The sequence below is a fragment of the Anas acuta genome, chromosome 2 (genome assembly GCF_963932015.1).
Source record: "Anas acuta chromosome 2, bAnaAcu1.1, whole genome shotgun sequence".
Classification (NCBI taxonomy): domain Eukaryota; kingdom Metazoa; phylum Chordata; class Aves; order Anseriformes; family Anatidae; genus Anas; species Anas acuta.
This window is the reverse complement of record NC_088980.1, coordinates 109,870,898-109,895,284: the sequence shown is the minus strand read 5'-3', so window position 1 is coordinate 109,895,284 and position 24,387 is coordinate 109,870,898. Positions and strand designations below refer to the sequence as shown.

Genomic DNA, 24,387 nt, shown 5'->3' with positions numbered 1-24,387 from the left:
GGAGGAGGAGCGAGGCAAGCTGGCGGCGTGATGACGTCACGCGTCGCGCGCTGAGGGGGGGGGCGGGGCTGAGGCGGCGGCTGTGGCGGCGGCGGAGGGGCCGGGGGGCGGTTGGCGGCCGTTAGGAGCCGTTAGGGCCGTTGGGAGCCGTTAGGGGCCATGGCGCACCGCTACCTGCTGCTGGCCCGGGGCGGTTGCGGCCGCCGGGGGCTGCCCGGGGCCCGGCTGCTGTGCGGGAGGGGCCTGCTGGCCGCCAGGCCCGGCCTGCTGCAGGTGAGGGGGGTGCGGGGCCGGGTGCTGAGGGCAGGGGGGTGCCGTGGGGCTGGGGCTGGGGCTGGGGCTGGGGCTGGGACTGGGCAGCCGTTGTATCGTCGCGTCGCTGCTTTTGTTGTTTTTAATGCTGGAATTGCGGTGTTCAACGGCCCTGTGGTTCTATGAGGAGCAAAACAAGGGTGTATATATTGTTAAGAAAGGTTTAAACAAAAAGCAACAGCTTTTAGCAAAACAAAATAAGTAACTCACCTAAAATTAGATCTCTGTATCAGCTTTCTTTTCCTTCCGCAACATAATTTGATGTAGTATTTTGGAGTCTGTTGGGTACTAGAGGTAACTTTGCCCTTAACCTTCTGTTCCATTTAAGAATTCTGACTTGGACCTTGTCTAGGGATAAAGCTGTAAACTCACAACTCTTCTGAATTAGTGGATTCTTGATCTTTTGCTTACGCAACTGAAAGTGGATTTTCTGTTCTTGCTTAGTGTGTCCCTGATTTAAACAAGAAACAACACGTGGACGATGATCACAGTGTTTGTGTGCAGTCAGTAGTTCTGTTTAAGATTTGCTTCGCTGAACATTGGAATTGTGGAGAAGGCCTTTCTTGGGTGGTAGAGGCCGTGTGTTTGTTATGTGCAGGAGTAGCAACATTTTCTGGGGTGTTTTAGCTGTAGAACTGATTTTGGCATACTTCAAACTTGCTTATCTTGAATTTCTATTTAAAACAAAACGTTCATTTTCAGGCAGCTGTCACAAGGTTTGTCTGAAATACCAAACTACCAGGGTGTTTGCATGTGCTGTCTCTCTGCTTTGACAGCTCTTCCATCTCCAACTGGGAGAAGCTCACAAAGTCTCCTGCTACACACCCCACGGAGCCACGGTGCTACTTGAGCATCCAGCCCAGGCCTGTGCTGTTTGCCTGCGCTGCGCTTGGGCACTGGGTGTGCTGCTCTCAGCTGAGGCTGCTGTGGCACTGCTGTGCCAGCCAGCTCAGGGAGAGGTCCTAGAGCAGGGTCAACACGATAGGTTCTCACGTTGGCGACCTCCCCAGTCAGAGCAATAACCCCACGTGTGCAGCGTGTCGCTACCAGCTTCTGCGTTTCTGGAATGCTGCGGAAAGGAAAGGGCGTTTTGCAGGGGGTAGACTTCGGTGAGTCAGCAGGCAGGATGGAAGTGTGCCTCCCAGCCTCGGTCAGGTGATTTGCTGGATGTGTGGTGAAACTGGTTGCTTCCTTTTCTCACAAAATCAACTTTGAAACGCTTATGTCTGCTACTTTGCCTGCCTCCATCTCCCTCTCTCACTTTAAACCTGATTAAACTGTAACTTAATGTTGTAACAAACCTGTGCTGGCCTAGCTCAGCCAGGCAGTTGGATCTGGCTTACTTAAACTTTTCCTTTGAACATGAGCAGTTACTTTACCTTTTATTTCTAAAGAAACAGGAATATTCAGAAACCTTCACTCCAATTAAAGTAATCTGAGTTTGCTGAATAAATACATCTTAATTTTTTGTTGTTGTAGGAGCCCGGTGATGTAGAACAGAAGCCAGTATTGGCGGACATGGCTTTGAGTTTCATCTCAAAGTTTCATCTTTGAGTTGCTGCGTTCGCTGCCTGTTTGCATTTGAACTAAAGATGGGTTGGTCTGTGGCAAACTGTTTTTGTTTTCCCTCACAGATTTCATCCCACTTGTCCTAAAGCTTCTCCCAGGAAGAAGCACGCATGCCATTGTTCCTGTTGGAGGTCATGGCATATTGGCCCTGGTGGCTGTTCTCTAGAGTAGCAGTTTTCCGGGTTATCTGCACTGCACGTGCTTTATATGATCAGTAAAATACCCTTTTGTATTTCCAGTGTCAGCCTTTGCTTAAAGACACACCTTGGCTGTGCCAAGCGGCTGAAGAATTCCCCTGACCTCAGTCTAGAGCAAAATAAACAAGGACGTTTTGGCATTCCTCGAGGTTCCAGCAGGTGGAACTAGATGACTGCTCACAATAACTCCGTGCTATTTCCTCAGTTAGCAGGGCATGGAAGGGGAAGCTCCCAGGCAGAAGGCTTCAGGAGAATTAGAATTTAATTTACGATGTGCCCGTATCTCTAGGGTAGACTCAGCATGTAAGCTAGTATCCTGCAAGCTCACAGGTGCTGTCTGTAGCCACTGAAATATAACAAAATAGTTACGGGGATACTAACATTGAGCTTTGCTCTCTCTGTTGTGTGTGGTTTTTACTATTTCTCAGGTAAATCGCTTCTGATCAAAAATAACAGGGGACTGAGCGTTCCTTTGGGGCAAAAGGAAACTGAGACAATAATAAAGTTAATTTCATGAGAAGACATAAGAGGATTCAGTCTCTGGGGAAGTCTTGATATGAATTTTTTAGAAGTGATGGGAAAGCTTAAGAAGGGGATAAAGTGTGTGTTTGTTTTTGGAATTTGAAGTATGTCCTAGAAGAAAAGAAGTTTGAACTCTGTAATAATATTAGGTTTCACTGTTTTAAAACATTTGGTAACAGTGCCTAAAGTTTCCTTAAGAATTAGTCATTTACTTTTATTTTTCTTCGTTGCACTTAAATGGCAAATATCTTTGTTTTTTAATAGATCTCCACCTATACAGGGGCTTAGGTCCTCTTTCTGAGGTGTCACTCCTTCCATGCCTTGGTTTCTTAGCTAGACCTAAGCACTGACTGATGTGTCCTTTTGGATTCAAGCAGATTTTTCTTATTCAGCAGTTGTGTTCTTAACTGTTTGGAAAAAGCTGCAGTTCTTTCATGAAAAATAATCCAGTACTGCGTAGGTCGTGTTTGCACAGTCACAGTTAACATTGCACTTAAGTAGCATTCAGGGGGTATTATGAAATACTTCCTGTAGCATCAGTGTACAGGTGTACATCAGTGTGCGTGTTCGTACCTTGTGGCATTTCCTGCTTGATTTTTCTGTTTTACTAAAGAGTATTGTGTTTTTTGTTTTGTGAGACAAATCTCTGCAAATGTAAAGATTATCAATGTGATTGCTTTTTCCTTATTTCATTGTTCTCTTACTCTCTGGACTGCAGCAGTTCTTTACCAAAACTCTACAACAGACCTTATAGTACCTGTTAGAGAGCTTGAAGACTTCACTGAACTTTCTTGTTGTTTTATATTTATTTTTCATCTTTCAGTTCCGTGAAGAAGTTACCAGCGGTGTTACTACTGACAGAAGTACCGTCTTGGCGAGTGTAATTGCTGCTTGCAGAAGGCTCTTCTCTCAGCCTCCCAAAGGTGAGGGTGACTTTGATCACTCGCATGAAGCAAACAGCCTGTCTTGCTGAGGACTGCGCGTGGTTGCGTACCATTTAGGTTTGTTGTCTGTGGGGCAGTAAGTTTTCTTATTAAACAGCCATTAATCTTAAGATGGAGCATTGATTTTATGGCGTTTTTAGGAGCTATTAAAGAGTGACTGCAGTTTGTTCACCTTAATATTAAGCCATGCAACTTTCTGTTCAACTATGCTTGTCTGTCTGGTGTAAAGGACAACTTCAGTTTATTAAATACATCTGATTTTTTTTATATCAGTAGTAGATTTGTTTATGGGAACCTGGGAGAGCTCTTCAACAACAAGGCAAGAATAAGTTCATTTTTTGTAGTTGTGTTGCTTGCTTCTTTTTTTGTAGTATACGTTCAGCTTGTGACTACTGAGGTGTAATGATAGAATTGTAAACTAAAGGTTACTTGCTTTCTAACTCTTTCTTGATAGGATTTGAAAAATATTTTCCCAATGGGAAGAAAGGTAATGGAACTAAAGGCGCAGCTGGAGAAACAAAAGGTACAAAAAGCTGCTTGATTTCAGCTCTTTTACTCATTTATTAGGATGTGTATTCATTAGATTTTAGCATATCCTTGGGTTTAGCGTTTTTTCATTCATTTTTCAGGGAAGATATTTCTATACCAGATCAGTTTAAAAGTACAAAATGTTTTTATAATGTTACTTTGCTTTCACGACATGTATTTCTTCTGGGATAATACTTATTCTTATCTCTCATTCTTTCGCTTAAGTGCTTGTCCTTAACTTCTTGCTTTACAATCTCCTGTTAGCTGACAGTCATGTATTCAGATATTCTCTATAGTTCTCAGCTTCTCCTAGAGCAACATGAAGTACGGTCTTTGCTGTCTGGAATAACCAGAATTGTCATTCTGGGTGGGGATCCAGAACCAGCGCTTTAGTAAGGACCAGCCATGTAGCCTGGTGCTTGAAAGAGGAACGAGTAGTGTCGGTCTGATACCATGCTGTGCTTGTTTCTAAAATATGAAACAGGACTCCAACCTGTGATGTCCTTAAACCCCGAACTTCAAGAGGAGCATATTATGACCAGAGGGGAGGGGTGAATTCTGGGAGGAGGTGTTGCTTGCAGAATGTGGGGGTTTTGTTCGGTTTTTAAGAATATGTATATTTTTAAGAATAGTCTTCAGTATACTAGTGCCGTGGAAATATATTTCAGGTAGTCTCCATAACATGTTTCTTTATGTATTTGGGGTGTTTTTCTAGTTATTCTTATCCAAGTGTCATCAGTTACACAATTAACAGACCCATCTACTGTGTGAGACAGATGTCTGTCTGCCAACTAATGGACTATATATTTGTTTTTCTATGAAAAATGTAGTTCCATGTTCTCTAATTACTGAAGCATTATAAACTAGTTCATTTTGCATAACTCTTTAAAATTAAAACTAATATGAAGTAAAGAAAGCCCTGGTGTAAGATTGTTATAAGATACAAAGATGTGCTTTTTGTCTTTTATTTTCTGTTAGAAGCAAAGCAAGCTAGTGCTCGACAGCCTAGTGGGACTAGTAGTGGAGGAGGTGGCACTGGTGGAAAAAAAGGTGGCAAGAAAGAAGACACTAACTGGTGGACCAGATTACAAAAGGTCTGGACTTGAAAATATATTCCTTTTTGGTACTATCTTAGTATAACCTGGTGTGCTTTTTAGGCTTTTTTTCTGATTCCATAAGTTCATCTTAAGCTTCCAGTGACTACTGTTTTGTTATAACTGGCTCTAGGTGGCTTCCCCGCTCAGTGCCTTACATAAATAATTGTTTTGGATGAACCTAACAGAGGCATCCAACTCTGCTTTATCAGTTTGTGAACATTAACAGAACGGTAAGGTATCTGAATATTGTTGCTAGGAGTCGGTATTTTTGTAGTGGAGCCTTTAAAGGTTTCATATTTTGTCTCAAAAGGTCAATTTGAAAATTTCTGCTGACTACACAATGCTTGGTAAAGAAGCTAAATAAGTTTCCTGTTGGCCCTTGTAATATTAATGGAGTATTTATTTATATCAGTTTAATTTTGTAACTTGTATTAACTGTTTTTAGCTGTAGCACAAAGATTATAGCATCTAGCAGCACGAGAATATTTATTGGAATTTACTTCGTATGCAGACTTTTTTCATCCCTCCTGTTTTTTTCTCTTAGTTTCTTCTGTTATTTTTGTCGGGCTTGCATGTAGTCCTAGAGTACAGGGAAAATTGTGTTAAAATGGAGGGGGGAGAGGTCAGATAACAGATGACAAGATTTTTTTCTAAAGAGTAGTTCATAGATGAAAATTTGTTACTTTTTGTAAAATGTTTAATGTTTTTTTGTACTAACTTTGTCATTTCTCAGTATCTGAAGCTACTGCAGTGTGTTCATACAATATAGTTTTGCCTTGCATTCTCTGTGGTAACCTTGAGGACAGGAGAAGAAGTCAGAAATAGATACTGGAACTTGTCTGTTATGAACTTACTGTGTTACAGACTCTAAAACTCTTTCTTTTTTCTCCCCATAGGGTGACATTCCTTGGGATGTCAGGGAGTTTCGTATGTACGTAGTGGGAAGTTCTTTCTTCTGGACGATGGTTGTCTATTACTTCTTCTTCAGGGTTCCTGGGAGAGAAATCACCTGGAAAGACTTTGTCAATAGCTACCTTTCTAAAGGAGTGGTGAGTAGTTAGGGGAATCAAAATGACAAGTCAGCACGCTGCTTCCCCACTTACGCTTGTATTCGATTAGCTGTGGAGTGAGAACTAGCTCAGGGGTAACTTTTGAGGGAGAGAGGATTTAATTTTCATCTTAATCAGTTCCTTGTCTGATGTTCTGAGTAGCTGTTTTGAAGGCTTCAAGGGAAGAAAGGGAACGGGCAACTTGGGATAGGGCAGCTTTGTTGGGTAGCTCATCTTTATGCTGCCTTAAGGAGGCAGTGTAGCCACAGTCTCTCAGGGGATGATTTTATAGTACGTGTAAGTTGATTCAATGGTTTAAGCAGACATGCCAGCTGTTCCCAGAAGAAACTTACTCCCATCCCTAAATGCTTCCATTAGCCCATCCCTGGGCTGGGGGGTGGAATTCCGCTTGTTTAATTCCTTACCTTAAATCATTTCACCAGGGCATCTGAAGAACAGCGGTGCTAACAGAAAGGTAGGGGTGGGAATTTTAAGAACCCCTTCCAGGGGCAGTGAACTGGGATAACCATATTGCAAAATAGTCTCCTTCACTTGCTTTCTCCTTTTATTTCTTCTTTCCCTCTTACATAAAGTTACTCCTGGAGCAGTCAGTTTTATCATCAGTATCCTATCTCTATGTCTAACTTGGCAGCTTTCCACACTTGGAATAATAGGTTGGTGATGCCCTGAAGTTCAGAAATTTGAATGCCTTGTACAGGCCTTTTCCTCTTCAGGAGTCACTAGTGCTTGGGTGTGTTAATTCCATATTTGTAGCTTCTGCTGCAGCTTGGGAAAACACGGACTTACTTCCTCCTCTAGGTTCCAGACGTAGGATTTCATGTTAACAGCATGCTCCCTACCCCTTTGTTGTTTTCATAAACTACCAAGCCGGCTGTTTCCTACCTTTTTTTTGTCTTAGAGAGCAGCTCTGCATTGCATATTATGCTTCTGCCCTTCTGCCCAGACTGTATCTCGTAGTTCTGTTCTTACTTGGCAACTGTGTGTGCGCCTTATGGTAGAAAACCACACAGATTTTACTTGTAAAGCAGCTAAGACACTCGCTCAGTAAATATTAGTTTAGCTGTAACAGTGAACGAAGCCTGAACCCTTGTTGCAGAAAAGCATTATGAAAGGGGGCTGTTGCATAAAACCAAGTCTCTTGAGCCTTTGTAAGATGTCGTCTGGGTATTCCGATAAGCTAAATATGTAGCCATCAAGAGCTATGGGCTGCCATGGTGGTGGCCAGTTAATTGAGAGAAGACATCAGCAATACTCAGGTGACGTGGTTTTTCAAAGCAAAGATGTTCAAGTAGTCCTGTGGGAAGGCAGGCTAGATCTAGAGTGGCTTCTTAGCTTGTGTTTTGCGTCACTTCTGCCACAAATGGCCACGTGTAGTGAGTTCAGGGAAGCCTTTCTAACCTGCATACAGCTCAGGCCCTACTTATAGAACCATTGTTAGTTTTAAAAACTTGAAAAATGCTGAAAGCTGTTATTTTATGGAAAGGAGAAAAAGAAATGGAAGTAACTTTTTCTGTTTCATTTTCACTAGCAATGGTAAGCTTTAACTGACTTCTGAAGAGATCCTGTCAAGTTCAAGAAGCTAATCATTTGAGCTCTTTTCCATCCAAAAAAGAAAGCTTAATGTTTTTGTATGGAAATACATGGAAATAGTTAAATATTGTTTAACTATTGTATTGCACCTCTGATTTGAGCCAAGGTGTGTGGCTTTTTGTGCTCTTTTTAAAAAATAATAATAATAAAAAAAAAACTATGAGGTTGTCATTTCCATCTAATTTATTAACTATGTACTAGCTTCCTTATGTTGGAATTAATGAAATTCAATTGAATTGTCATTGAAAGAAGTTAAGTGAAAATGAACCTGGTGAACAGCGTTCCTAGTACGTAAGTTTGGGCTGGAAGGGAGGTTTTGCTATGTCAGCTCATGATTAAAATTGAGTCTAGTTTGAGATTTTTAAAACAGAGCTGTTTATAAGCTACCAAGCAAAAACATGTGACAGTGTGTAAAACTTTGTACGTGTGTCTGAAACAATTCAGTATACTTTGGAACTTTATTTAAGTTTATTATAAGATTTTTTTTTCCTTAATAGTAAACTTATCTTATAAAGAAAAAACTTGACACTTTGCAGAATGCAAACTACAGATCGTGGAACCATCCTGATCTATAATGTGGATTTTATTCTTACTGGAAAACAGAAGAACATACCTGGCATATGTAGCTCTGTTAGCTGTGGTGAAAGTATAGTGGTCGTATATTCAAACACATAACGAGTTTTCTCCTTTTCATCCCGCAGGTGGACAGACTTGAAGTGGTGAACAAGCGCTTTGTTAGAGTGATCTTTGTTTTGGGAAAGTCTCCTCATGAATGGGTAAACACTTAATAATGTCTCATGTATATGTATTAAAACAGCAAAGTGATCTTTTTAGATAAAGCTTGATGCAGAAAACTTAAGAGCATTGATACTCTTTTAATGGAAAACATGTTGTTTGCCTTTTTGCTACATTATCACACACACAGTGTGAGTTTGTGGCTTTACTGTATTGATTATGTTTTGCCACAAATATCTTAAACTATGCCAAGTACTTCCTATCCAGCACCACGCTCTTAATACAAATATGCAAACAGGAAGAATGAGAGATTGTTGAAAGCTTTGAATTGCTAACTGCTGTTTTCCATCTGCTCCGGGAAGTCCCAGCCTTAAACATACATTCTTTTGGATCTTTTCTGTCCCAGAAAAATCAGAAACTTTTAGCCAGTTACTTGATAAACAAGCAGACTTTTAACTTTGTTGCCATTTGATACTATAGTCTTTAAAATTAAGCTAAGGGCTCTTATTCTCGAGCAGAGTACTTATTTCAGGGAGTGTGTTTCCCGGTAACACAGTAAGGTAATACAGACTGATGAAGATGAAAGTTTTCCAAATAGGAATACTCAGAGGCAGAGACCTATTGGGGAAAAAAATAATAATAAAGCTCATATACATAAATATGGAAACTGATTTCGTGCACAGTCTCTGCCAGCTTCAGACCTGTTTAATATACAGGTGGATGCCATTTCTTTCTTACTGTGTTTCATGGTTTAAAGAAGCTTTATCCAGTTGCATCTTCCTGGGTGGTGGGTTGGTTGGTTGTTTCAGTTTTGGAGTTTTTGTTGACTTTCTGAAATAAGGTCTGCAAGTCCCTCCAGGGTAGAGTGAAATCTGCAGCAATTACTTCATCCGTGGGTTTCAGTGTGACTTATTTATACACCTACTCTTTAGCCCACATACCATAAGTTGCCTTAGTTTCTCAATCAAATAATGCTTAGGATTACTTTTTTTTTCTCCAATGTTAGAGTAAATCGAGGCAAGTCAGGCAGGTCACGGTGCAAAAGGGGAGATTCTTTTGAAACTGTCTGGGTCTCAACACTGCTAGAAAGTAGCCTGGAGTATTTTTCAGGTGTATATATATATGATACAAGCTCATGCTATCTTTTGTGTGAAGACAGCTAACTTGAAAGTTAATATGGACTCCAAAAATAGAGAATTGCCTTTCTCAACCAGGAAGGCTGAGACCCGGTGAAATTGTAGGTTGTGTGACCACTGTGTGTGCTGGTCCAGTGCTCTGTATTGTTCTGACTGTATAGCTCCCTTCTATTTAATCCATTTATCAATTATCTTCTAAACATCTCTCCCTCCCTTTTTTCATGGAGGAAATGCCAGGATTTCAGTCTGCTTAAAGTGCATAAAAAAAATCTGTTGGGTATATGGTTTCTACAGAAGCAGTGACAGATTCGGGCTGATATTGCCTTAGATTTGTTAGGATTTATCTTGCATCAGTTGCATGCTTTACAAGGCGACTTAAAATGATATCTTTGATCTGAATACGTTCTGAGGTTTGCTTGTGTATGTGTTAGAAGAAGTTGGCTGGCTTGTGATGAAGCTGAGGTAAGATAGGGCATTTTGTGGTGATCTCTGCTTTTTTTCTTGTAGCAGTATGTCTGGTTTAATATCGGCAGTGTGGACACTTTTGAACGGAATCTGGAAACTGTGCAGCAGGACCTGGGAATAGAAGTGGAGAACAGGTTACCTGTAGTCTACTCAACAGAGAGCGATGGGTAAGAAACTGTTTTTTTTTAGTTGTTTTATTTTTTAAAAGTATCATGGTGTCTTGATAAGAAATTGTTATCTTTACAGTGGAAAAGTGGAGTTAGAAGACATGCACTTTATGCTACACTGGGTGGCAGTATTATCAGAACAATAATCTTGGGTTTGTTTCTGAACATCAGATGTAAGAGGACCTGTTCTCAGTACCTTATCGATGTAGAAATCTTAGTCCGTAAATATTTCTGTTCACAATTAACCCTTCCTTTTAAGCTCTTCCTTCACATGACTTGGACAAGAGCAAGAGTCAGCAAAGCACAGCAGTAAGGCTTCACGGAGGGTGCTCATTTAGATTTTAGAGTGGACAAAACATGGCATAGAACTACAGTATATCGACCAAGTTAGAAGATGGACAGCTTTCTGCCTGTAAATTCAACAGAATCCAAATTCTCTGGCCTTGCAAAAAGGCAAGATATTGGTGATTAAGGAAATCACATTATTGTGCTTGTTAGCAGGAACTTGAAGATGTATCATGCTTTTAATCACCAAAATTGCATACGCAAAATAGTACTAACGTCTGATTTATGGCATTGTTGCTACACTGGTAGGGAATAACTGCTCCAATATTAGATTTGTGTTCTTTGAATTGGTCTTCTGTTGATGGGGTTTATTGACTTGGGCTTTAGCAGAGACTAGAAGTCTCTGATGTGGTTTTCTGAATGGCTTAGAAGCCTTGTCTTTAATCCCAAGAATTATTTTCCTTTTCATCTGAGTCAACATGTTAAAAACAAATCCTGCTCATGTCTATGAAATAGGTCTGTCCCATCAGAAAATTCAGCTTTGGATATAGTAGCTCTACTGGACCTGCTCCTGGATAACCTGCTCTGGGTGGCCCTGCTTGAGCAGGGGCTTGGACCAGGTGACCTCCAGAGGTCCCCGCTGACCTCAGCCATTCTGAGTTTACTGGTGATAAATGGTTGTTTGCTGACTGTGTTTTCATTCTTGATATAGTGGTATGGGTTTTTTTCAATTTTGGGGAAGGGAGGGGAAAGTTTGGTTTATTTCTGCAACATGTTTTACGAAACTGTTGCGTGTTTGTGGCAACAGGAAAAATAGTACACTTAACTCTGGACCATCCTGGGACTTCACAGAGGATTTCTGTTCCCTGTTCTGCTACAAGCTCTCTGCCTTACTTCTGTGTTCCTCTCTAGTGGGGTGTGCTCTTAAGTGCACTCATAAACCTGTTAAGTTGTTGCTTAAAGAAATCTGGAAAAAAAGAGTGGCCAGGGCAGTACTGTGCTTGTGTGAAGAGGCTGCACATCAGCCTGAGGCTTCTCACAGTAGACTGGAAAAAGCGTGTCAGTTCTGTGTCATCTTCATCCTCATACAAATTGCTCACTAAATTCTTTTTTCTGGTCATGGTCTCTCTGGCCTTCTACTCCTCAGAGTCTGTGCTTCAGAGGATACAGTTGCCTGCCACTTCTTGCTTTGCCCCAGCAATGCCACAGGAAACAGGAGAGAGCAGCAGATGTATAACAGATTTGGAATCTTCTAGATACCATAGGGTGATGAAAAGTCCAGCTTTTCCTTTTCATCCCAGGAGTCTGGAATATCAGTAGAGCTTGGAATTATTCTGGTAACCTGTGCTCGTGCCTCAGTTCAGTATTTTCTTATTGCTGAGAGTTGACAGAGCATCTTGTGAGCTGTTCTTACCAGAGGAGGAAAAAAAGAGAAAGACCTAAGGGGAACGGGAATGGGTTACATATATGAGAGAAACTTCTGCTTGAAGGGGCAGCACATACTGATTATGTGTTACCCAATACAACTTATACAAATGGTTACTTTATCACAATTCTAGTCCTGTGAATTTAGCTTTAAAGGGCAAGAAAAATGAGCTACTTTTGTTTACTAGGTAATGCAGTTTTCCTCTGTAAACATCTCACTGTCACTTGATGTCATGCTTGCTTTAAAAACAAACAACAAAACCCCAAACTGTCACTTGTGAAGCACTGAGAGTAGGGATGTGTTTCTCTCTAAGACTATTAATTTTCATTTTCCTATGGTCATGGGCTAATGAGGATGGGCAATGAAAAATTAATTCCAGTTCTTTTAATTATAAGAATTATAATTATTTTTTGGCTAGTTTAACTTCTGTAGTTCAGAATCTTCTTTGTTCTCACATTTTTGTTTATTCCCCAATGTGCATAACTTGTAATGTTTACAAGATGTTAGCAAGTTCTTAGAGTATTGGTGCTGAATTTGTTCAGGGTTGCTTATCGTGGAACCAGTGTTTCGTACATGTGATGTCCAGTCATGGGTTTTTATAATCTATGTGGTTTTCTCCTTTGTTTTGTTTTTCTTCATAGATCATTTCTCCTGAGTTTGCTGCCTACGATCCTTATTATCGGGTCTTTACTGTACACATTAAGAAGAGGTCCTGCAGGCCTAGGTCGAGCAGGGCGTGGAATGGGTGGACTTTTCAGCGTGGGTGAAACCACAGCCAAAGTCCTTAAGGATGAAATAGATGTTAAATTCAAAGATGTAGCTGGCTGTGAGGAGGCCAAACTAGAGATAATGGAGTTCGTTAACTTTCTGAAAAATCCCAAGCAATATGAGGATCTGGGAGCAAAAATTCCAAAGGTAACCGAGTGATGACTTAACAGATGATGACTTGATTCTTTTGGTAGTCCTTGGTATTTTGAATTGGACTGTGAATGTTTATGTAGGCAGTGCTGCCCAGCATCTTCTCACAATTAGAAAAAAGTAAAGAGGCATTAAGGGCCAACAGCATAGCTATAATGCCAGAAGATTTCTCATAGAGTACTTTATCTGTTTGCATGAGTCAGAAATGACACATGGCATGCATGTGTACCATCGCTGTATGTGATGGTTATAGAATTGCCTGTCATTTTTTGGTTGTGTTGTAGTGGCAGCCCAACTGGTGACAGGCTGTTTGTGTTTTTTTTCAGTGTTAGATGAAGAAATCACTGTTGCCATAATTCTAAGACAATGTGGCTGTGTTGTATCTAATTTTTTTCCTTTTGCTGGTTTAAATGACAGATTAAGCTTCAGTTTATTTTCTCGTGCAATTTTAACTGTGATAGAAGAAAAGCCAGTGGACTCGACATCGTAACGTGTAGAAGATCTTTAAGTAGGACGTTTCATAGGGTTATATTATTTTCTTCTTGAGGAAAATACCTGTTTCTCTTGCAGGGGGCAATCCTGACCGGTCCTCCAGGTACTGGGAAAACACTTCTAGCTAAAGCTACAGCTGGAGAAGCTAATGTACCTTTTATCACAGTCAACGGCTCTGAGTTCTTAGAGATGTTTGTTGGTGTCGGTCCAGCTCGAGTAAGTCTTTGGCCTTGCTGTTTATTTGTGTTGGTTGTTGAAAGGATGCTGTCAAATTTGGTAGGCTGCTTAATTATAGCTTCAAGCTATAATTAAACATTCATAGCTTTAAGTTACTTCATCTATGCAGATTATCAGTGATGCCAGATGCTTGCTTAAACACAAGGATCTTAGATGTGCCTTTCATAAAAGGAGCTAACCCGCTTCAATATCTGGTTGTAGAAATTAGAAACAAAAAAACATACAAATAAACAGAGCAGAACTCTCTTCAAGCTCTGCTCCAATCTGAACATACCAGCTGGGTCAGAAATAGGTAGCTCATTTGACCACTGCTGTGGGAATATCTCCCACTCTAAATCATTCATATTTCTCTGAAGAACTTTGTTTTCTTTGTAGGGTCAAACTCTTAAATATAGTTGTCTGGGACACACAAATGAGCTTCTGGTTGAAATAGGAGTCCAAGGAGCATGAGGCTGATGATTTAATTTCTGGAGATCAGGTGATTTAAATAACAAAAGTGTAAGACAGACAGATACTCTTTAGCAATAATTTTTATTTTATTAATGAGCTATTTCAAGTAAAAGGTATTAACTCTGTTCCAGTACATCTCTTTTTTTTTTTTTTTTTACTACTACACTTCAGACATTCAGTTTTATATCTATTTGTGCCTAGGAAGAAGGAACACTTATATCTGCCTGATTAAAAAATATTCGTAATATTCATAATTCATAAAATATTCATTAATTATTCATTGAAATATGAAAATATTTTGTGAGGCTGGTAACAAACACCGCAAAGTAAGTTTCCTCGTAATGTCCAAAATTACACCTCATTTCCAACAGCTCTTACCTTCACTAAATTCCAACCTCTGGTCTTAAGCTTCAGAAAGTATATTTTCAAGCTGATGTTCTTTTGGAAAAGTTGAGTTAAAATTACTTTGCTACAAGTTCTAAGAATAGAAGTAAAGAAGCTTACCCATTTTTCACTTCTGTTTAAAAACTAATTCCTCTAGCATGATGTGGAAATGCTCTAGAATCTTGATTTGAATTTGAAATATATAGGGAGTGACTTTTACCAGATACATGCAGTGTTTGTCCTGTGAAAAATCACTGGGAAACTCATTCTAAGTACTGTAAAGCCTTGGAAAAACTACAGTTTGCATATGGCTGGACTTAAAAGCTAGCAGTTAAACTTTTCCAAGATTTGTTCCTGTTTGTCAGAGCTGTGTGTGCAAATACTTCTTGCTTGCCTAGGTCTCTTCTGATAATCTTTTCAGGGACTTCTCCCAGTAATACAGGTGGAAAAAGGTAATTGAAGGCAGGTACTTGTGGGTCTTCTGTAAAGAGAAAAGGGAATGGTTTTGGACACACCACCGGTAGGTACAGAGTTTCCAAGAAAGAGTTTGCCTGGATCTCTCAGACTAAAAGATAGGAGTTTACCTTGAGCATCTGACACTTCCCTTGTCTATCACATTTCTCCATGCTTCTGTTTGTTGTACTTGTTTTTTTTCTTCAAACTCCAGTTACAAATCAGAATGACTTTCCATGGTACAGCATCCTGTCCAAAATTTATATCATGTCACATCTAATGTGCTCTGTATGTCTTCAGGGAAGTCTTCTGTAGTGTACCAAGCTCTGAGCTGCATATAAGTCTCACTCAGCTCAAAGTTCATCCATCATTTTTCATTTCCTGTTTGTGCCAGTTAGATCCCTCAGTTGTAGGACTTGGTGACTTGCTGAACTGGTTTTAATGGAGTCCTTCTGATACGTTTCCGAATGGAATATTGTAATGTTGCATCTTAAAGCCAATCACATTTGTGACATAACTATTACACTAGGGTTTGATAGGCAATATCTCATCTGGAAAAAAAATCGGGCTTTCAGATTTTAGATTTTTCGCATGACTTAGCCATTTTTTTCAGAATTCTTCTAGAAGAAGTTAATTTAACTTCAGAATAAATGTTTGGAGGTGAATTCAGTTTTCCTAGCCCATGTAATGGAGAGACAGGATGGCTAAGAGTCAATATTTATAACTGCATATTGTTAGAGTATAATGGTAAGTGCTTGTAAATAAGCCTTAGTTTCACTGTAGGAGCTACATCTCTCTGTTGTAACTGCAGGAAAACTTAAGATATTTTTCTTCCTGGATATAAAGAACATTTGTGTTGTAGCGTGCTTATTTTCATTTCATTTCTCCGTGTAGGATTTTTCATTAAAGAAGGACTTAAGAGTAATCTTGCTTTAAATCGTAGAAGTTTGTAGGCCTTTAGTGTTGATGTAATCAACTCTAATAATTACATCTTCAAGAGAAGATGTGGTAATTACATCTACATAAGATGTAATTATTCAGGGAAAATGGTTATTTCTTAAGGCTTTTAATTTATTTAATTTATATTCTTAATTTATAGATTGAGAAAGGATTTGTCTATCAAAGGGCTTCCACATTAATGATTCTTACTGAGTAACAGCTGGAGTATAACTTCCTGTTGCATTGAGAGCTGGCTGGGGGATTTGGAAAACTTATTAACAGCCACAGTCAACCACAGTGATATTGTTAGTGATGTACGTGCCCCTGCTCCAGACCCATTTTTGACCAATTGCTAACTTAGCTGATGCTTGTTCTGTTCTCCTGTTAAGGTCCGAGACTTATTTGCTCTTGCTCGTAAAAATGCCCCGTGCATTCTCTTCATTGATGAAATAGATGCAGTAGGAAGGAAGAGAGGAAGGGGAAACTTCGGAGGACAAAGTGAACAAGAGAACACGCTAAATCAGCTCCTGGTAGAAATGGATGGTAAGTGCAGAGTTTCTAATATTACATTATAGCAGCAGGGATCTAATCATAGCTCCTTATAGCCTTAAGTACTGACTGCATTGACCATTACATTAACGTTTGTAGTTTGAGATGCACGGCGTCAGTGTGCAGGTGACAGCAGAGGGAGAAACCGATAAATGAAAGAACTGATAGGCTTTTCAGACCTGTTAACCAACAGTTGGGTTCAATTTAAATACAAATTGTGTTTGTATTAGGAAGCAAATGTTTCCTAAAATGAATAATGCTTGCTTCTTTGAATGAATAGTGGTGAATTATTTTGTTGCAGCCTGATAATTGCTAAAATTTGTTTAGAAAAAAGACACATACCCCCCAGAGACACCACCCATGCTTGTTCTGCAGTTTACTCAGCACTTATTTTGTCTTCAAATGGAACAATAGATGAGGCTTTTGTATAGTGCTTTGCAAAGCCCAAGGCCAGTTTTGCTTGTTATGGACAATACTGTAAGGAAAGGAAGTATTTGCAGATTTAAGATCACTTCTTTGAAGTGTTAGTTCTTCTGTGGCCCTGTGAAGTTGACAGTTTATTTCTATTCTTTTATTCTTGAAAGTTCTTTACACATTTTTTCATTGTATTTCTTCAACAGGATTTAATACAACCACAAATGTAGTAATTTTGGCAGGCACCAACAGGCCGGATATTTTAGACCCTGCTCTAATGAGGCCAGGACGCTTTGACAGGCAGATCTACATTGGTAAGTGTATTTGCATCAGTGGATGCTTCTGCTTGGGTAGCTATTTACATATGGATACGTATATTCCTTGCACACATTCAGTTATATGTGAAAAGTCAAAATGTTTATTTCTTTAATGTTAAAGGCCCCCCTGATATAAAAGGAAGAGCATCTATTTTCAAAGTTCACCTTAGACCTCTGAAACTAGACACCGTCTTAAATAAAGATAACCTAGCAAGAAAACTCGCGTCGTTGACGCCTGGATTTTCTGGTAAGCAATTCTTAAATCCACTATTCTTTGCATTTACTACATAAGCATATGCTATTTTTTTTCCATATTATTTTGGTTTTTTTCTTGCATTTGATCTTATCTGGCTGGTTCTCTTATTTTCCTTTTGTTTGCTGGTACAGTGTGAAATACCCTTTGCCTGTTTGATCAGCTCAGAGACTTCTGAGAGTTTTAAGTTTGTCTCCCTCAGTCAGGGTGACATGAAATGGCAGTTTCTTCTCTCTTCAGCAAAAACATCCCAGAAATTTCTCACTGCTAACACTGGTATGCATGTTTTTCCTTTTAACATGTTCGGTTTTTTGAACATTACTTACAGAAGGGTTTGGTTTTTGGAGTCTCAGTGCACATTCCCTGGGGGAAGTTTCAGTTTCTGGATGTAGAATCTTCTCGCTGAAAAATGTACTGTAACTGTGTGCTGAATTAGGGATGGGTGTGCGAGCTTTCATTATTGGCTTGTGGTTTAATCTATTTAATATCTGCGGTGACTGACAGTTGAATTTTTCACTCTTTTTGTGGTCTTTAATAAAACTTTTTTCCTAGCATCTGATTGTCAATATCTTTGGCAACCGCACCGATGTGGTTTTTCACTTGTTTTGAAACCAAGCTATCTCAATAGTATTGCCGTAAATAATGTTAAAGAGAAGTGTGATGGCTTGAAGCCAGTAGTGTCCCCAGAAGGAATCCTTTCTCATCAAGACCTGAGCTACACTGGATCCATAATGAAGGAAAATTATTCTCCTAAATAATCAAAGAAGTACCTCACCAGTCATGAGATCAATTCTTTACCTAAGAGATAAATTCTAAAGCAGAGAACCATGGTGAATGTATTGAAGTCCGTGTCACAAAATTATCATATACATAATGAATTATTTCAGGGTGCATTACCTTTTAGTTTTAAGCTGTATGAGGATCTGTAAAAATCTAATCCTAGGCAAGATTATGCTAGACTGAGAGAAAACTTTTGAAAATGATCAGTAATTCATGCCTTCTCTGTCTTTAGGTGCTGATATTGCTAATGTTTGTAACGAAGCTGCTTTAATTGCTGCAAGGCATCTCTCAGATGCTATAAACCAAAAGCATTTTGAGCAAGCAATTGAAAGAGTTATTGGAGGTAGGTGTGAATTTCATCAGTCATTTTATCAAGAAATGTTTTGTTTCAAATTCAAAGCCATGCTTTGAATTTTCTGTTCTTAAGGACTGTATTCTTTTCCCCCTAAACGCACATGGGATTTAGCAAGTAAGTTGCTGGTCTGTTTTGCTGACTTCTGAAATGAAGAAGGAGCAGAGATGCAAATTTCATCAGGGCACTTTCTAATTTTTTCCAAATTCTTTCCAGGAAAAATAGCTGTTTGGATTTAGCAATGCTTTTAACTGCTTCTAGCCTTAATAGTCTAGAAGATTATTTGATTTTTAAAGAGCAAATGTTTATATGAACATTTGAATATTCTTAAGAACTTACGCTTGAAAACTAGAAAATCTAATCAAAGACAAGGTTACTATAAAACGCGAAAGATAATATCTAGAAGCTGCAAGTTTTTTGTTTAACTTTTCCTATAGATTGGGTACATGGCGTCTAAGTATCGCTCACTGCATTTCTAAGTAAATAAGGGATTCGGTAGAGAAAAGTATGTCTGAAACTATTAATCAAATTTATTTTGTAAAGGTTTGGAAAAGAAAACACAAGTACTGCAACCAGAGGAGAAAAAGACTGTAGCATATCATGAGGCAGGGCATGCAGTTGCAGGATGGTTTTTGGAACATGCTGACCCACTCCTAAAGGTAAAGGAAGTTAATATGAACTGGTAATTTAAAAGTAGCATGGACAGCATCTCTTTGTCCTGTTTGTTTGTTTTCCCTAATGTTGGAAGGTTATCAAAATATGTAATCTTGCAAAAGACCTTGAAAGTGTGTCAATGTTAGCATCTGTTTTGGTTCGCTTCTTGTAGCTTTCTTAACTGTTTTCTGACTGGTAGGGTGTTACGGGGTTTGTAGTATGAACAACTCTTGCAAGTGAAAGGGACATGATCTTCCCCTGAGACTGCCTGATTTGATAGCTGTTTTTTCTCTGGGGCTTTTAGTCCAGGTCAGATGTTTAAATTAATCTTACGAGATTATGCAGGTGCATGCCGCCTCAGTAATACAACTACAGAAATGATCATCCAGAAGCTGATTTAAATTTGGATGCACAGCTTGACGAGTTGAAGATAAAGAAAAGGCAGCCAGACTTGCTGTGATACCCATAGTTTTTCCTTGGCTGTGTTCTTAATGTTGTCTGGCTTTCAAGCTTAAAATTTGTCTAGTACGGTTTTGTGCTGGAAGGGCTGTAGTGAACATGGAAACCACCTGCTCAGAATATTAGAGGTACAGAAATGGGGTGTCTGCTATGGAAATACTTACAGGCCAGTATGTAACTAAAAGCTTTAAATTATCAGATTTTAAAATGCCATGCAATCTTTGGAAAAGATATTACAGTGGTCTTACCTTTCTTTTCCAGATATTCTAGTAGTTGTTATCCCAGTTTAGAGCTAGCCAGGGCTTTTAAGGATAAATCACAATGAGGGCAAAAATGTAAACGGAGATAATGTCTGAATTAAACTTCAAGGGTGAGTATGGTATAGGTTGTGGTATTCAATAATTAAGTCAAACCAGCAAATACCTTGTTTTTCCACACTGTTCAGTTTTATCATGCTGTTAATTTTGATTGCAGGTATCTATTATCCCACGTGGTAAAGGGCTGGGCTACGCTCAGTATTTACCAAAAGAACAGTATCTTTATACCAAAGAGCAGCTACTTGACAGAATGTGCATGACTCTGGGAGGACGTGTATCTGAGCAAATCTTCTTTGGAAGAATTACCACTGGTGCCCAAGATGACTTGAAGAAGGTGACACAGAGTGCGTATGCTCAGGTACGTGCTTAAGTAATACTCCTCCTCCTTACAGGTTTCTATTTCTACTGTTCAACGTTAATGTTTTTAAAGGATGTGATTTAATCAGGTATGTCCCTTGAAAGCTGACTCAATAAAAGATTGTATGACTAAATGTTATGCTGTTGTATAGAGACGCTGATGATTCCAGAGTCTTAGGGTAGTCTTACAGCAACAGTCTGTGTAATGGGCTTTGAACACTGTCGTGCATCCACCTGCAGGAACACGCATGCTGTGGTTGTGTTCAAATACACATGGAAAATGCATGCTTTCAATATCAAATTTAGGCACAGATCTGATCCTCTGATGCTACTTCTAGAATTGCACTGTTTGAAAACACAATTTAAGTTTGCATGTGTAACTAAATCCAGAAAACCTTGTATTTAAGCACTGTTTGCTGTCAATGAAGGCACTAGTTTGTACCATATTAACTAGCATAGGTGAGCAATTTGAAATCTTATCAATGTAGTGACTCATCTAATTGTAGCTATGTACTAGATGTTTATTCCATTTCCTGCATCAACATAAAAGCTGCCATTTTATAAGATGCTTATGAGGTGAGCAAGGGAAATATGTTGGAGTACTTTTCCCTCACATGTCATGTTCCCCCTGCTGTCCACCTCCTGCTGTAACCGCTTGCTGGTCTCTGGCAAACTCCTTGCTTTCCCAGTTCTGAACATTAAATGTGTAGTGAAATCTTTGGTAATGCTAATGTTTATCTGGCCTTCAGTGCCTCTTGGTCAATTCTAAATAGAAAATGTTCAGTATGTATAAATTGCTTTTCATAATAAGCAGACGTTGTCTCCAGAGAGATCTAGGGACTTAAGGTTTTGAACATATCTTTAGGAAGCAGGTTAAGATGCTTCTTTCTAGTGCTGAAAGCTTTCTCAGTTCTGAATACTGTTTGTCACACCGATTTTCATCTTGCAAGGCTGAGCAGTAGAGTATTGCTTTAGTAACCTTCAAATTGACAGTGGTGATGGAGTGAACCTGTAAATAGTAGTGTGAATGTATATTTCTGCCTCTGCTGGAGTAAAATGCAAAATGCCTATATTTGGCAGCCTGAGGAGCTGATGCTCATTAATGAGTAAAGCAAGATGAGATTTATGTCCCCTTTGTAGGGTGTGGTTGGAGTAAAATACAGCATGTGATAGAACAATATCTTTGAGACCCTATACTTTCGTCCTTAAACTGAATTTCTGGTAAAGGAAAAGAGTTAGCTTAAGGAAGGTTGAAATGTTTTTCTCTAATCTCTTAGTATTTAAACAGGAAAGCATTATGTACATCACGAGAGTAACCACCTCCAAATGATGGTATTTGGATGCTTCAGTTTTAATCATTAACAAGGAATAAGTGAAGGTTAACTAAGGAACTTAAGCTTAGGTAGGCTGGAGCTCTCAGAGGAGGATTGGCTCTAGAGGAAAAGGTTGGGTCATAGTAAAATGCCTTCCTTGCTTCAGTTCTGTCTACCAGATTTATGTCAACGTACCCTGAAGTCTCACCATCTCCCCTCTGTTTGTTTGCAGATTGTCCAGTTTGGGATGAATGAAAAAGTCGGGCAGATTTCCTTTGATCTCCCCCGTCAAGGAGACATGGTATTAGAGAAACCTTACAGCGAGGCAACTGCCAGATTGATAGATGAAGAAGTTCGGTCGCTTATTAACATTGCGTACGACCGGACATTAACCCTTCTGACTGAGAAGAAAGCAGAAGTAGAGAAGGTAAGCATTACAGTATTTTCAGCTGGTTAGGCAGTATTTGAATTGAACTGAATAGATTAAAAATAATGTGTGTGTATAAGACAATTTCCTTGAAAATTATTCAATATAACTTTTAGAGTGTGCCACAAGATTTAAGTGAATAAAAATCTTTGTGTTGGAACACCCCAGGGTTCTAACGGATGTTTTGTTTAACATCCCTTCACCACTATGGTAAATACTCATTTGCAAAGTTGGAGAGAAGAGTCCATCTACTAAAGTAGGTGTCAGGAAATGTATGAGGCCAGTGTGAAGGGAGAAAACAAGCCAAAACCAACCACCACCCACGACATAACCCATCCTGGTCACCATCCTGAAAAAGATCACTGAATATTGTTTCTGCTGAACAGTAGCTCACTGGCCCAAGAAGGTTACAAACTACACATGCACAGTATTATGCACACGGATCTTTTATGGTGCTCTGTAGCTTATAACCTAACAGCAGCCTTGCCAAACCATCAGGCCTGATAGGGAGAGAACACTTGTTGATGTATTGCATCAGGAACCTTTTGGCAGCAGCCAAAGACTCCTTCTGAAGTAACAATAACTGCAACAGAGGCCTGTAGCAGGGGTGTTCTGCCAGATCTATTAAGTAGGATTCTTTTTTAATGGAATTTTTGCTACCTGAGGAGAAAAACTATGTATTAAGTGAACCCTGAGCAACCTGTTCCTTCATTCAGCACAGATTCATTTTGATAAATCTTGTCCCAAGCTGCCCTAAGCTCTCTCCAAGGAAGAGAACCAACTGGTGTTTTGTGTGTGACGTAACTTTCTGCTCTTCCAGGTTGCCCTACGACTGCTGGAGAAGGAAGTGCTGGATAAAAGTGATATGCTAGACCTGCTTGGCCCGAGACCGTTTGCAGAAAAGTCCACTTACGAAGAATTTGTCGAAGGTACAGGAAGCTTGGATGAGGATACTTCACTGCCAGAAGGCCTTAAAGACTGGAACAAAGAGAGAGAAAAAGAGAAAGAGGAGACAACAGATGAACAGGTCGCTAGGCAGATCACCGGAGGGATGCCCTTTTAACTGCAACGTGTTCGGCGAGGCTGACTTGCACTCTGAAAGAGAAAGAAACTCACCTAGTTTGTACTTCCAAAACAAATATTTATTCAACCAAACTGTATTAGGGATGGCTGGAAGAGTGGTGCCTGGTGATGAGACAAGGATGTTCTGCTCCCGGCTTACATATGTGATATCATCAGTTCACTGGTAAAAGATGATCATCCTTCATTTGTCAGCTGAAGAAACATGCATTGGATTTGAGCTGCAGTGGAATGCCAGAACTGAACCTCTCAAACACAGAAACAGTTCAGATTCATGCACAAACTTTGTGGCACTGGTCTCTTTTTTTTCAAATGTATGTATGCTTATTTAAAAAAAAAAACAAAAACATTTTTGATTATTGATCTAAAATAGACCTGTATGTGACTCGTTTCCAAAGCAGAATCATACAAAATGCATTGTTGAATACTTGGCCAACAGTCTGATCTTAGAAAGCGCTAGCTTTGCAGAAAAGAACAGCTTTTTCATCTGACCCTTTTTCTCCCCGCCCCTGATTTTGATTTTAAAAAGAACTTGTTTACAGAGAACTGCCATGTAAGTTGACAGTGAAACTGAACACCCGCTTAAATATCTTAAAATGTACTCGTGGTTCAGTGTCCTTGAGTCTGAAACTTAGTTCGGCTCCTGCAGTTTTACTGGTCAGGTTTTTTTACAGAGTTCTGTAAGATATTGAACATATGAATGTGTTGTGTAAATACAGTTTGAGACAATAAAATCAGTACTTTTCTGAGCAAAGTTTCTTTTTTTTTTTCTTTTGATGATTTCTTGGTACAGAATTCAGTTTAGTACAAAATGACTGGAACATAAAACTTTATTTGTGAGAACAATTTTGCTATCCTAATTTACCAAAACCAGCAGCCAAAGATACTAAATCAGACTGAGTGTCATATTGGTTTGCTGAACCAAAGGGCAATAATTGTCTCTGCCTAGTTTAGCACAGTTGTCTGAGCACAGCAATTGCCTCTGGTTTACCTGCTGCATGCTGAGGCTGTGCTAGTTAGAGAACTCAGCTGTTGAGAAGCTAACTGGCAGTCTCCCACTCTTTAAAAAAAAAAAAAAAAAAGAGGGAGTGTGGGTGTGGGCTGTGTTGTTTTGTTTTTTATAAGGGAAGGAGAAGAAACAAAGCCTCCGCTGGATAACAAATTATTCGAGGCTTAATCTGCCCTCTCAGTTGTAAGGG

General features: G+C 39.5%; 1 protein-coding gene across 3 annotated transcripts; it reads left to right on the top strand.

The window, feature by feature from the left end:
- Positions 1-52: 52 nt before the first annotated feature.
- Positions 53-23,942, top strand: AFG3L2 (AFG3 like matrix AAA peptidase subunit 2). 3 transcript variants are annotated; one of them, XM_068671671.1, is made up of 17 exons: positions 53-273; positions 3,424-3,523; positions 3,999-4,067; positions 5,054-5,166; positions 6,066-6,218; positions 8,531-8,605; positions 10,208-10,332; positions 12,685-12,958; positions 13,532-13,669; positions 16,306-16,459; positions 17,086-17,193; positions 17,318-17,443; positions 18,462-18,572; positions 19,125-19,240; positions 20,169-20,369; positions 21,914-22,108; positions 22,929-23,942. In XM_068671671.1, exons 1-17 carry the CDS (start codon positions 160-162, stop codon positions 23,169-23,171), a joined length of 2,415 nt encoding a protein of 804 aa, XP_068527772.1. In that variant the 5' UTR covers positions 53-159; the 3' UTR covers positions 23,172-23,942. The 3 variants fall into 3 exon arrangements, with proteins under 3 accessions (XP_068527772.1, XP_068527773.1, XP_068527771.1); XM_068671672.1 differs by having other exon boundaries at positions 5,051-5,166; positions 10,211-10,332; XM_068671670.1 differs by having other exon boundaries at positions 5,051-5,166.
- Positions 23,943-24,387: the final 445 nt, after the last annotated feature.

Coding starts and splice junctions, on each gene's coding strand:
- AFG3L2 (XM_068671670.1), top strand. CDS start 160: ATGGCGCACCGCTACCTGCTGCTGGCCCGGGGCGGTTGCGGCCGCCGG. Junction 3,524..3,998: donor CTTCTCTCAGCCTCCCAAAG/GTGAGGGTGACT, acceptor CTTTCTTGATAG/GATTTGAAAAATATTTTCCC. Junction 4,068..5,050: donor CGCAGCTGGAGAAACAAAAG/GTACAAAAAGCT, acceptor ATTTTCTGTTAG/AAGCAAAGCAAGCTAGTGCT.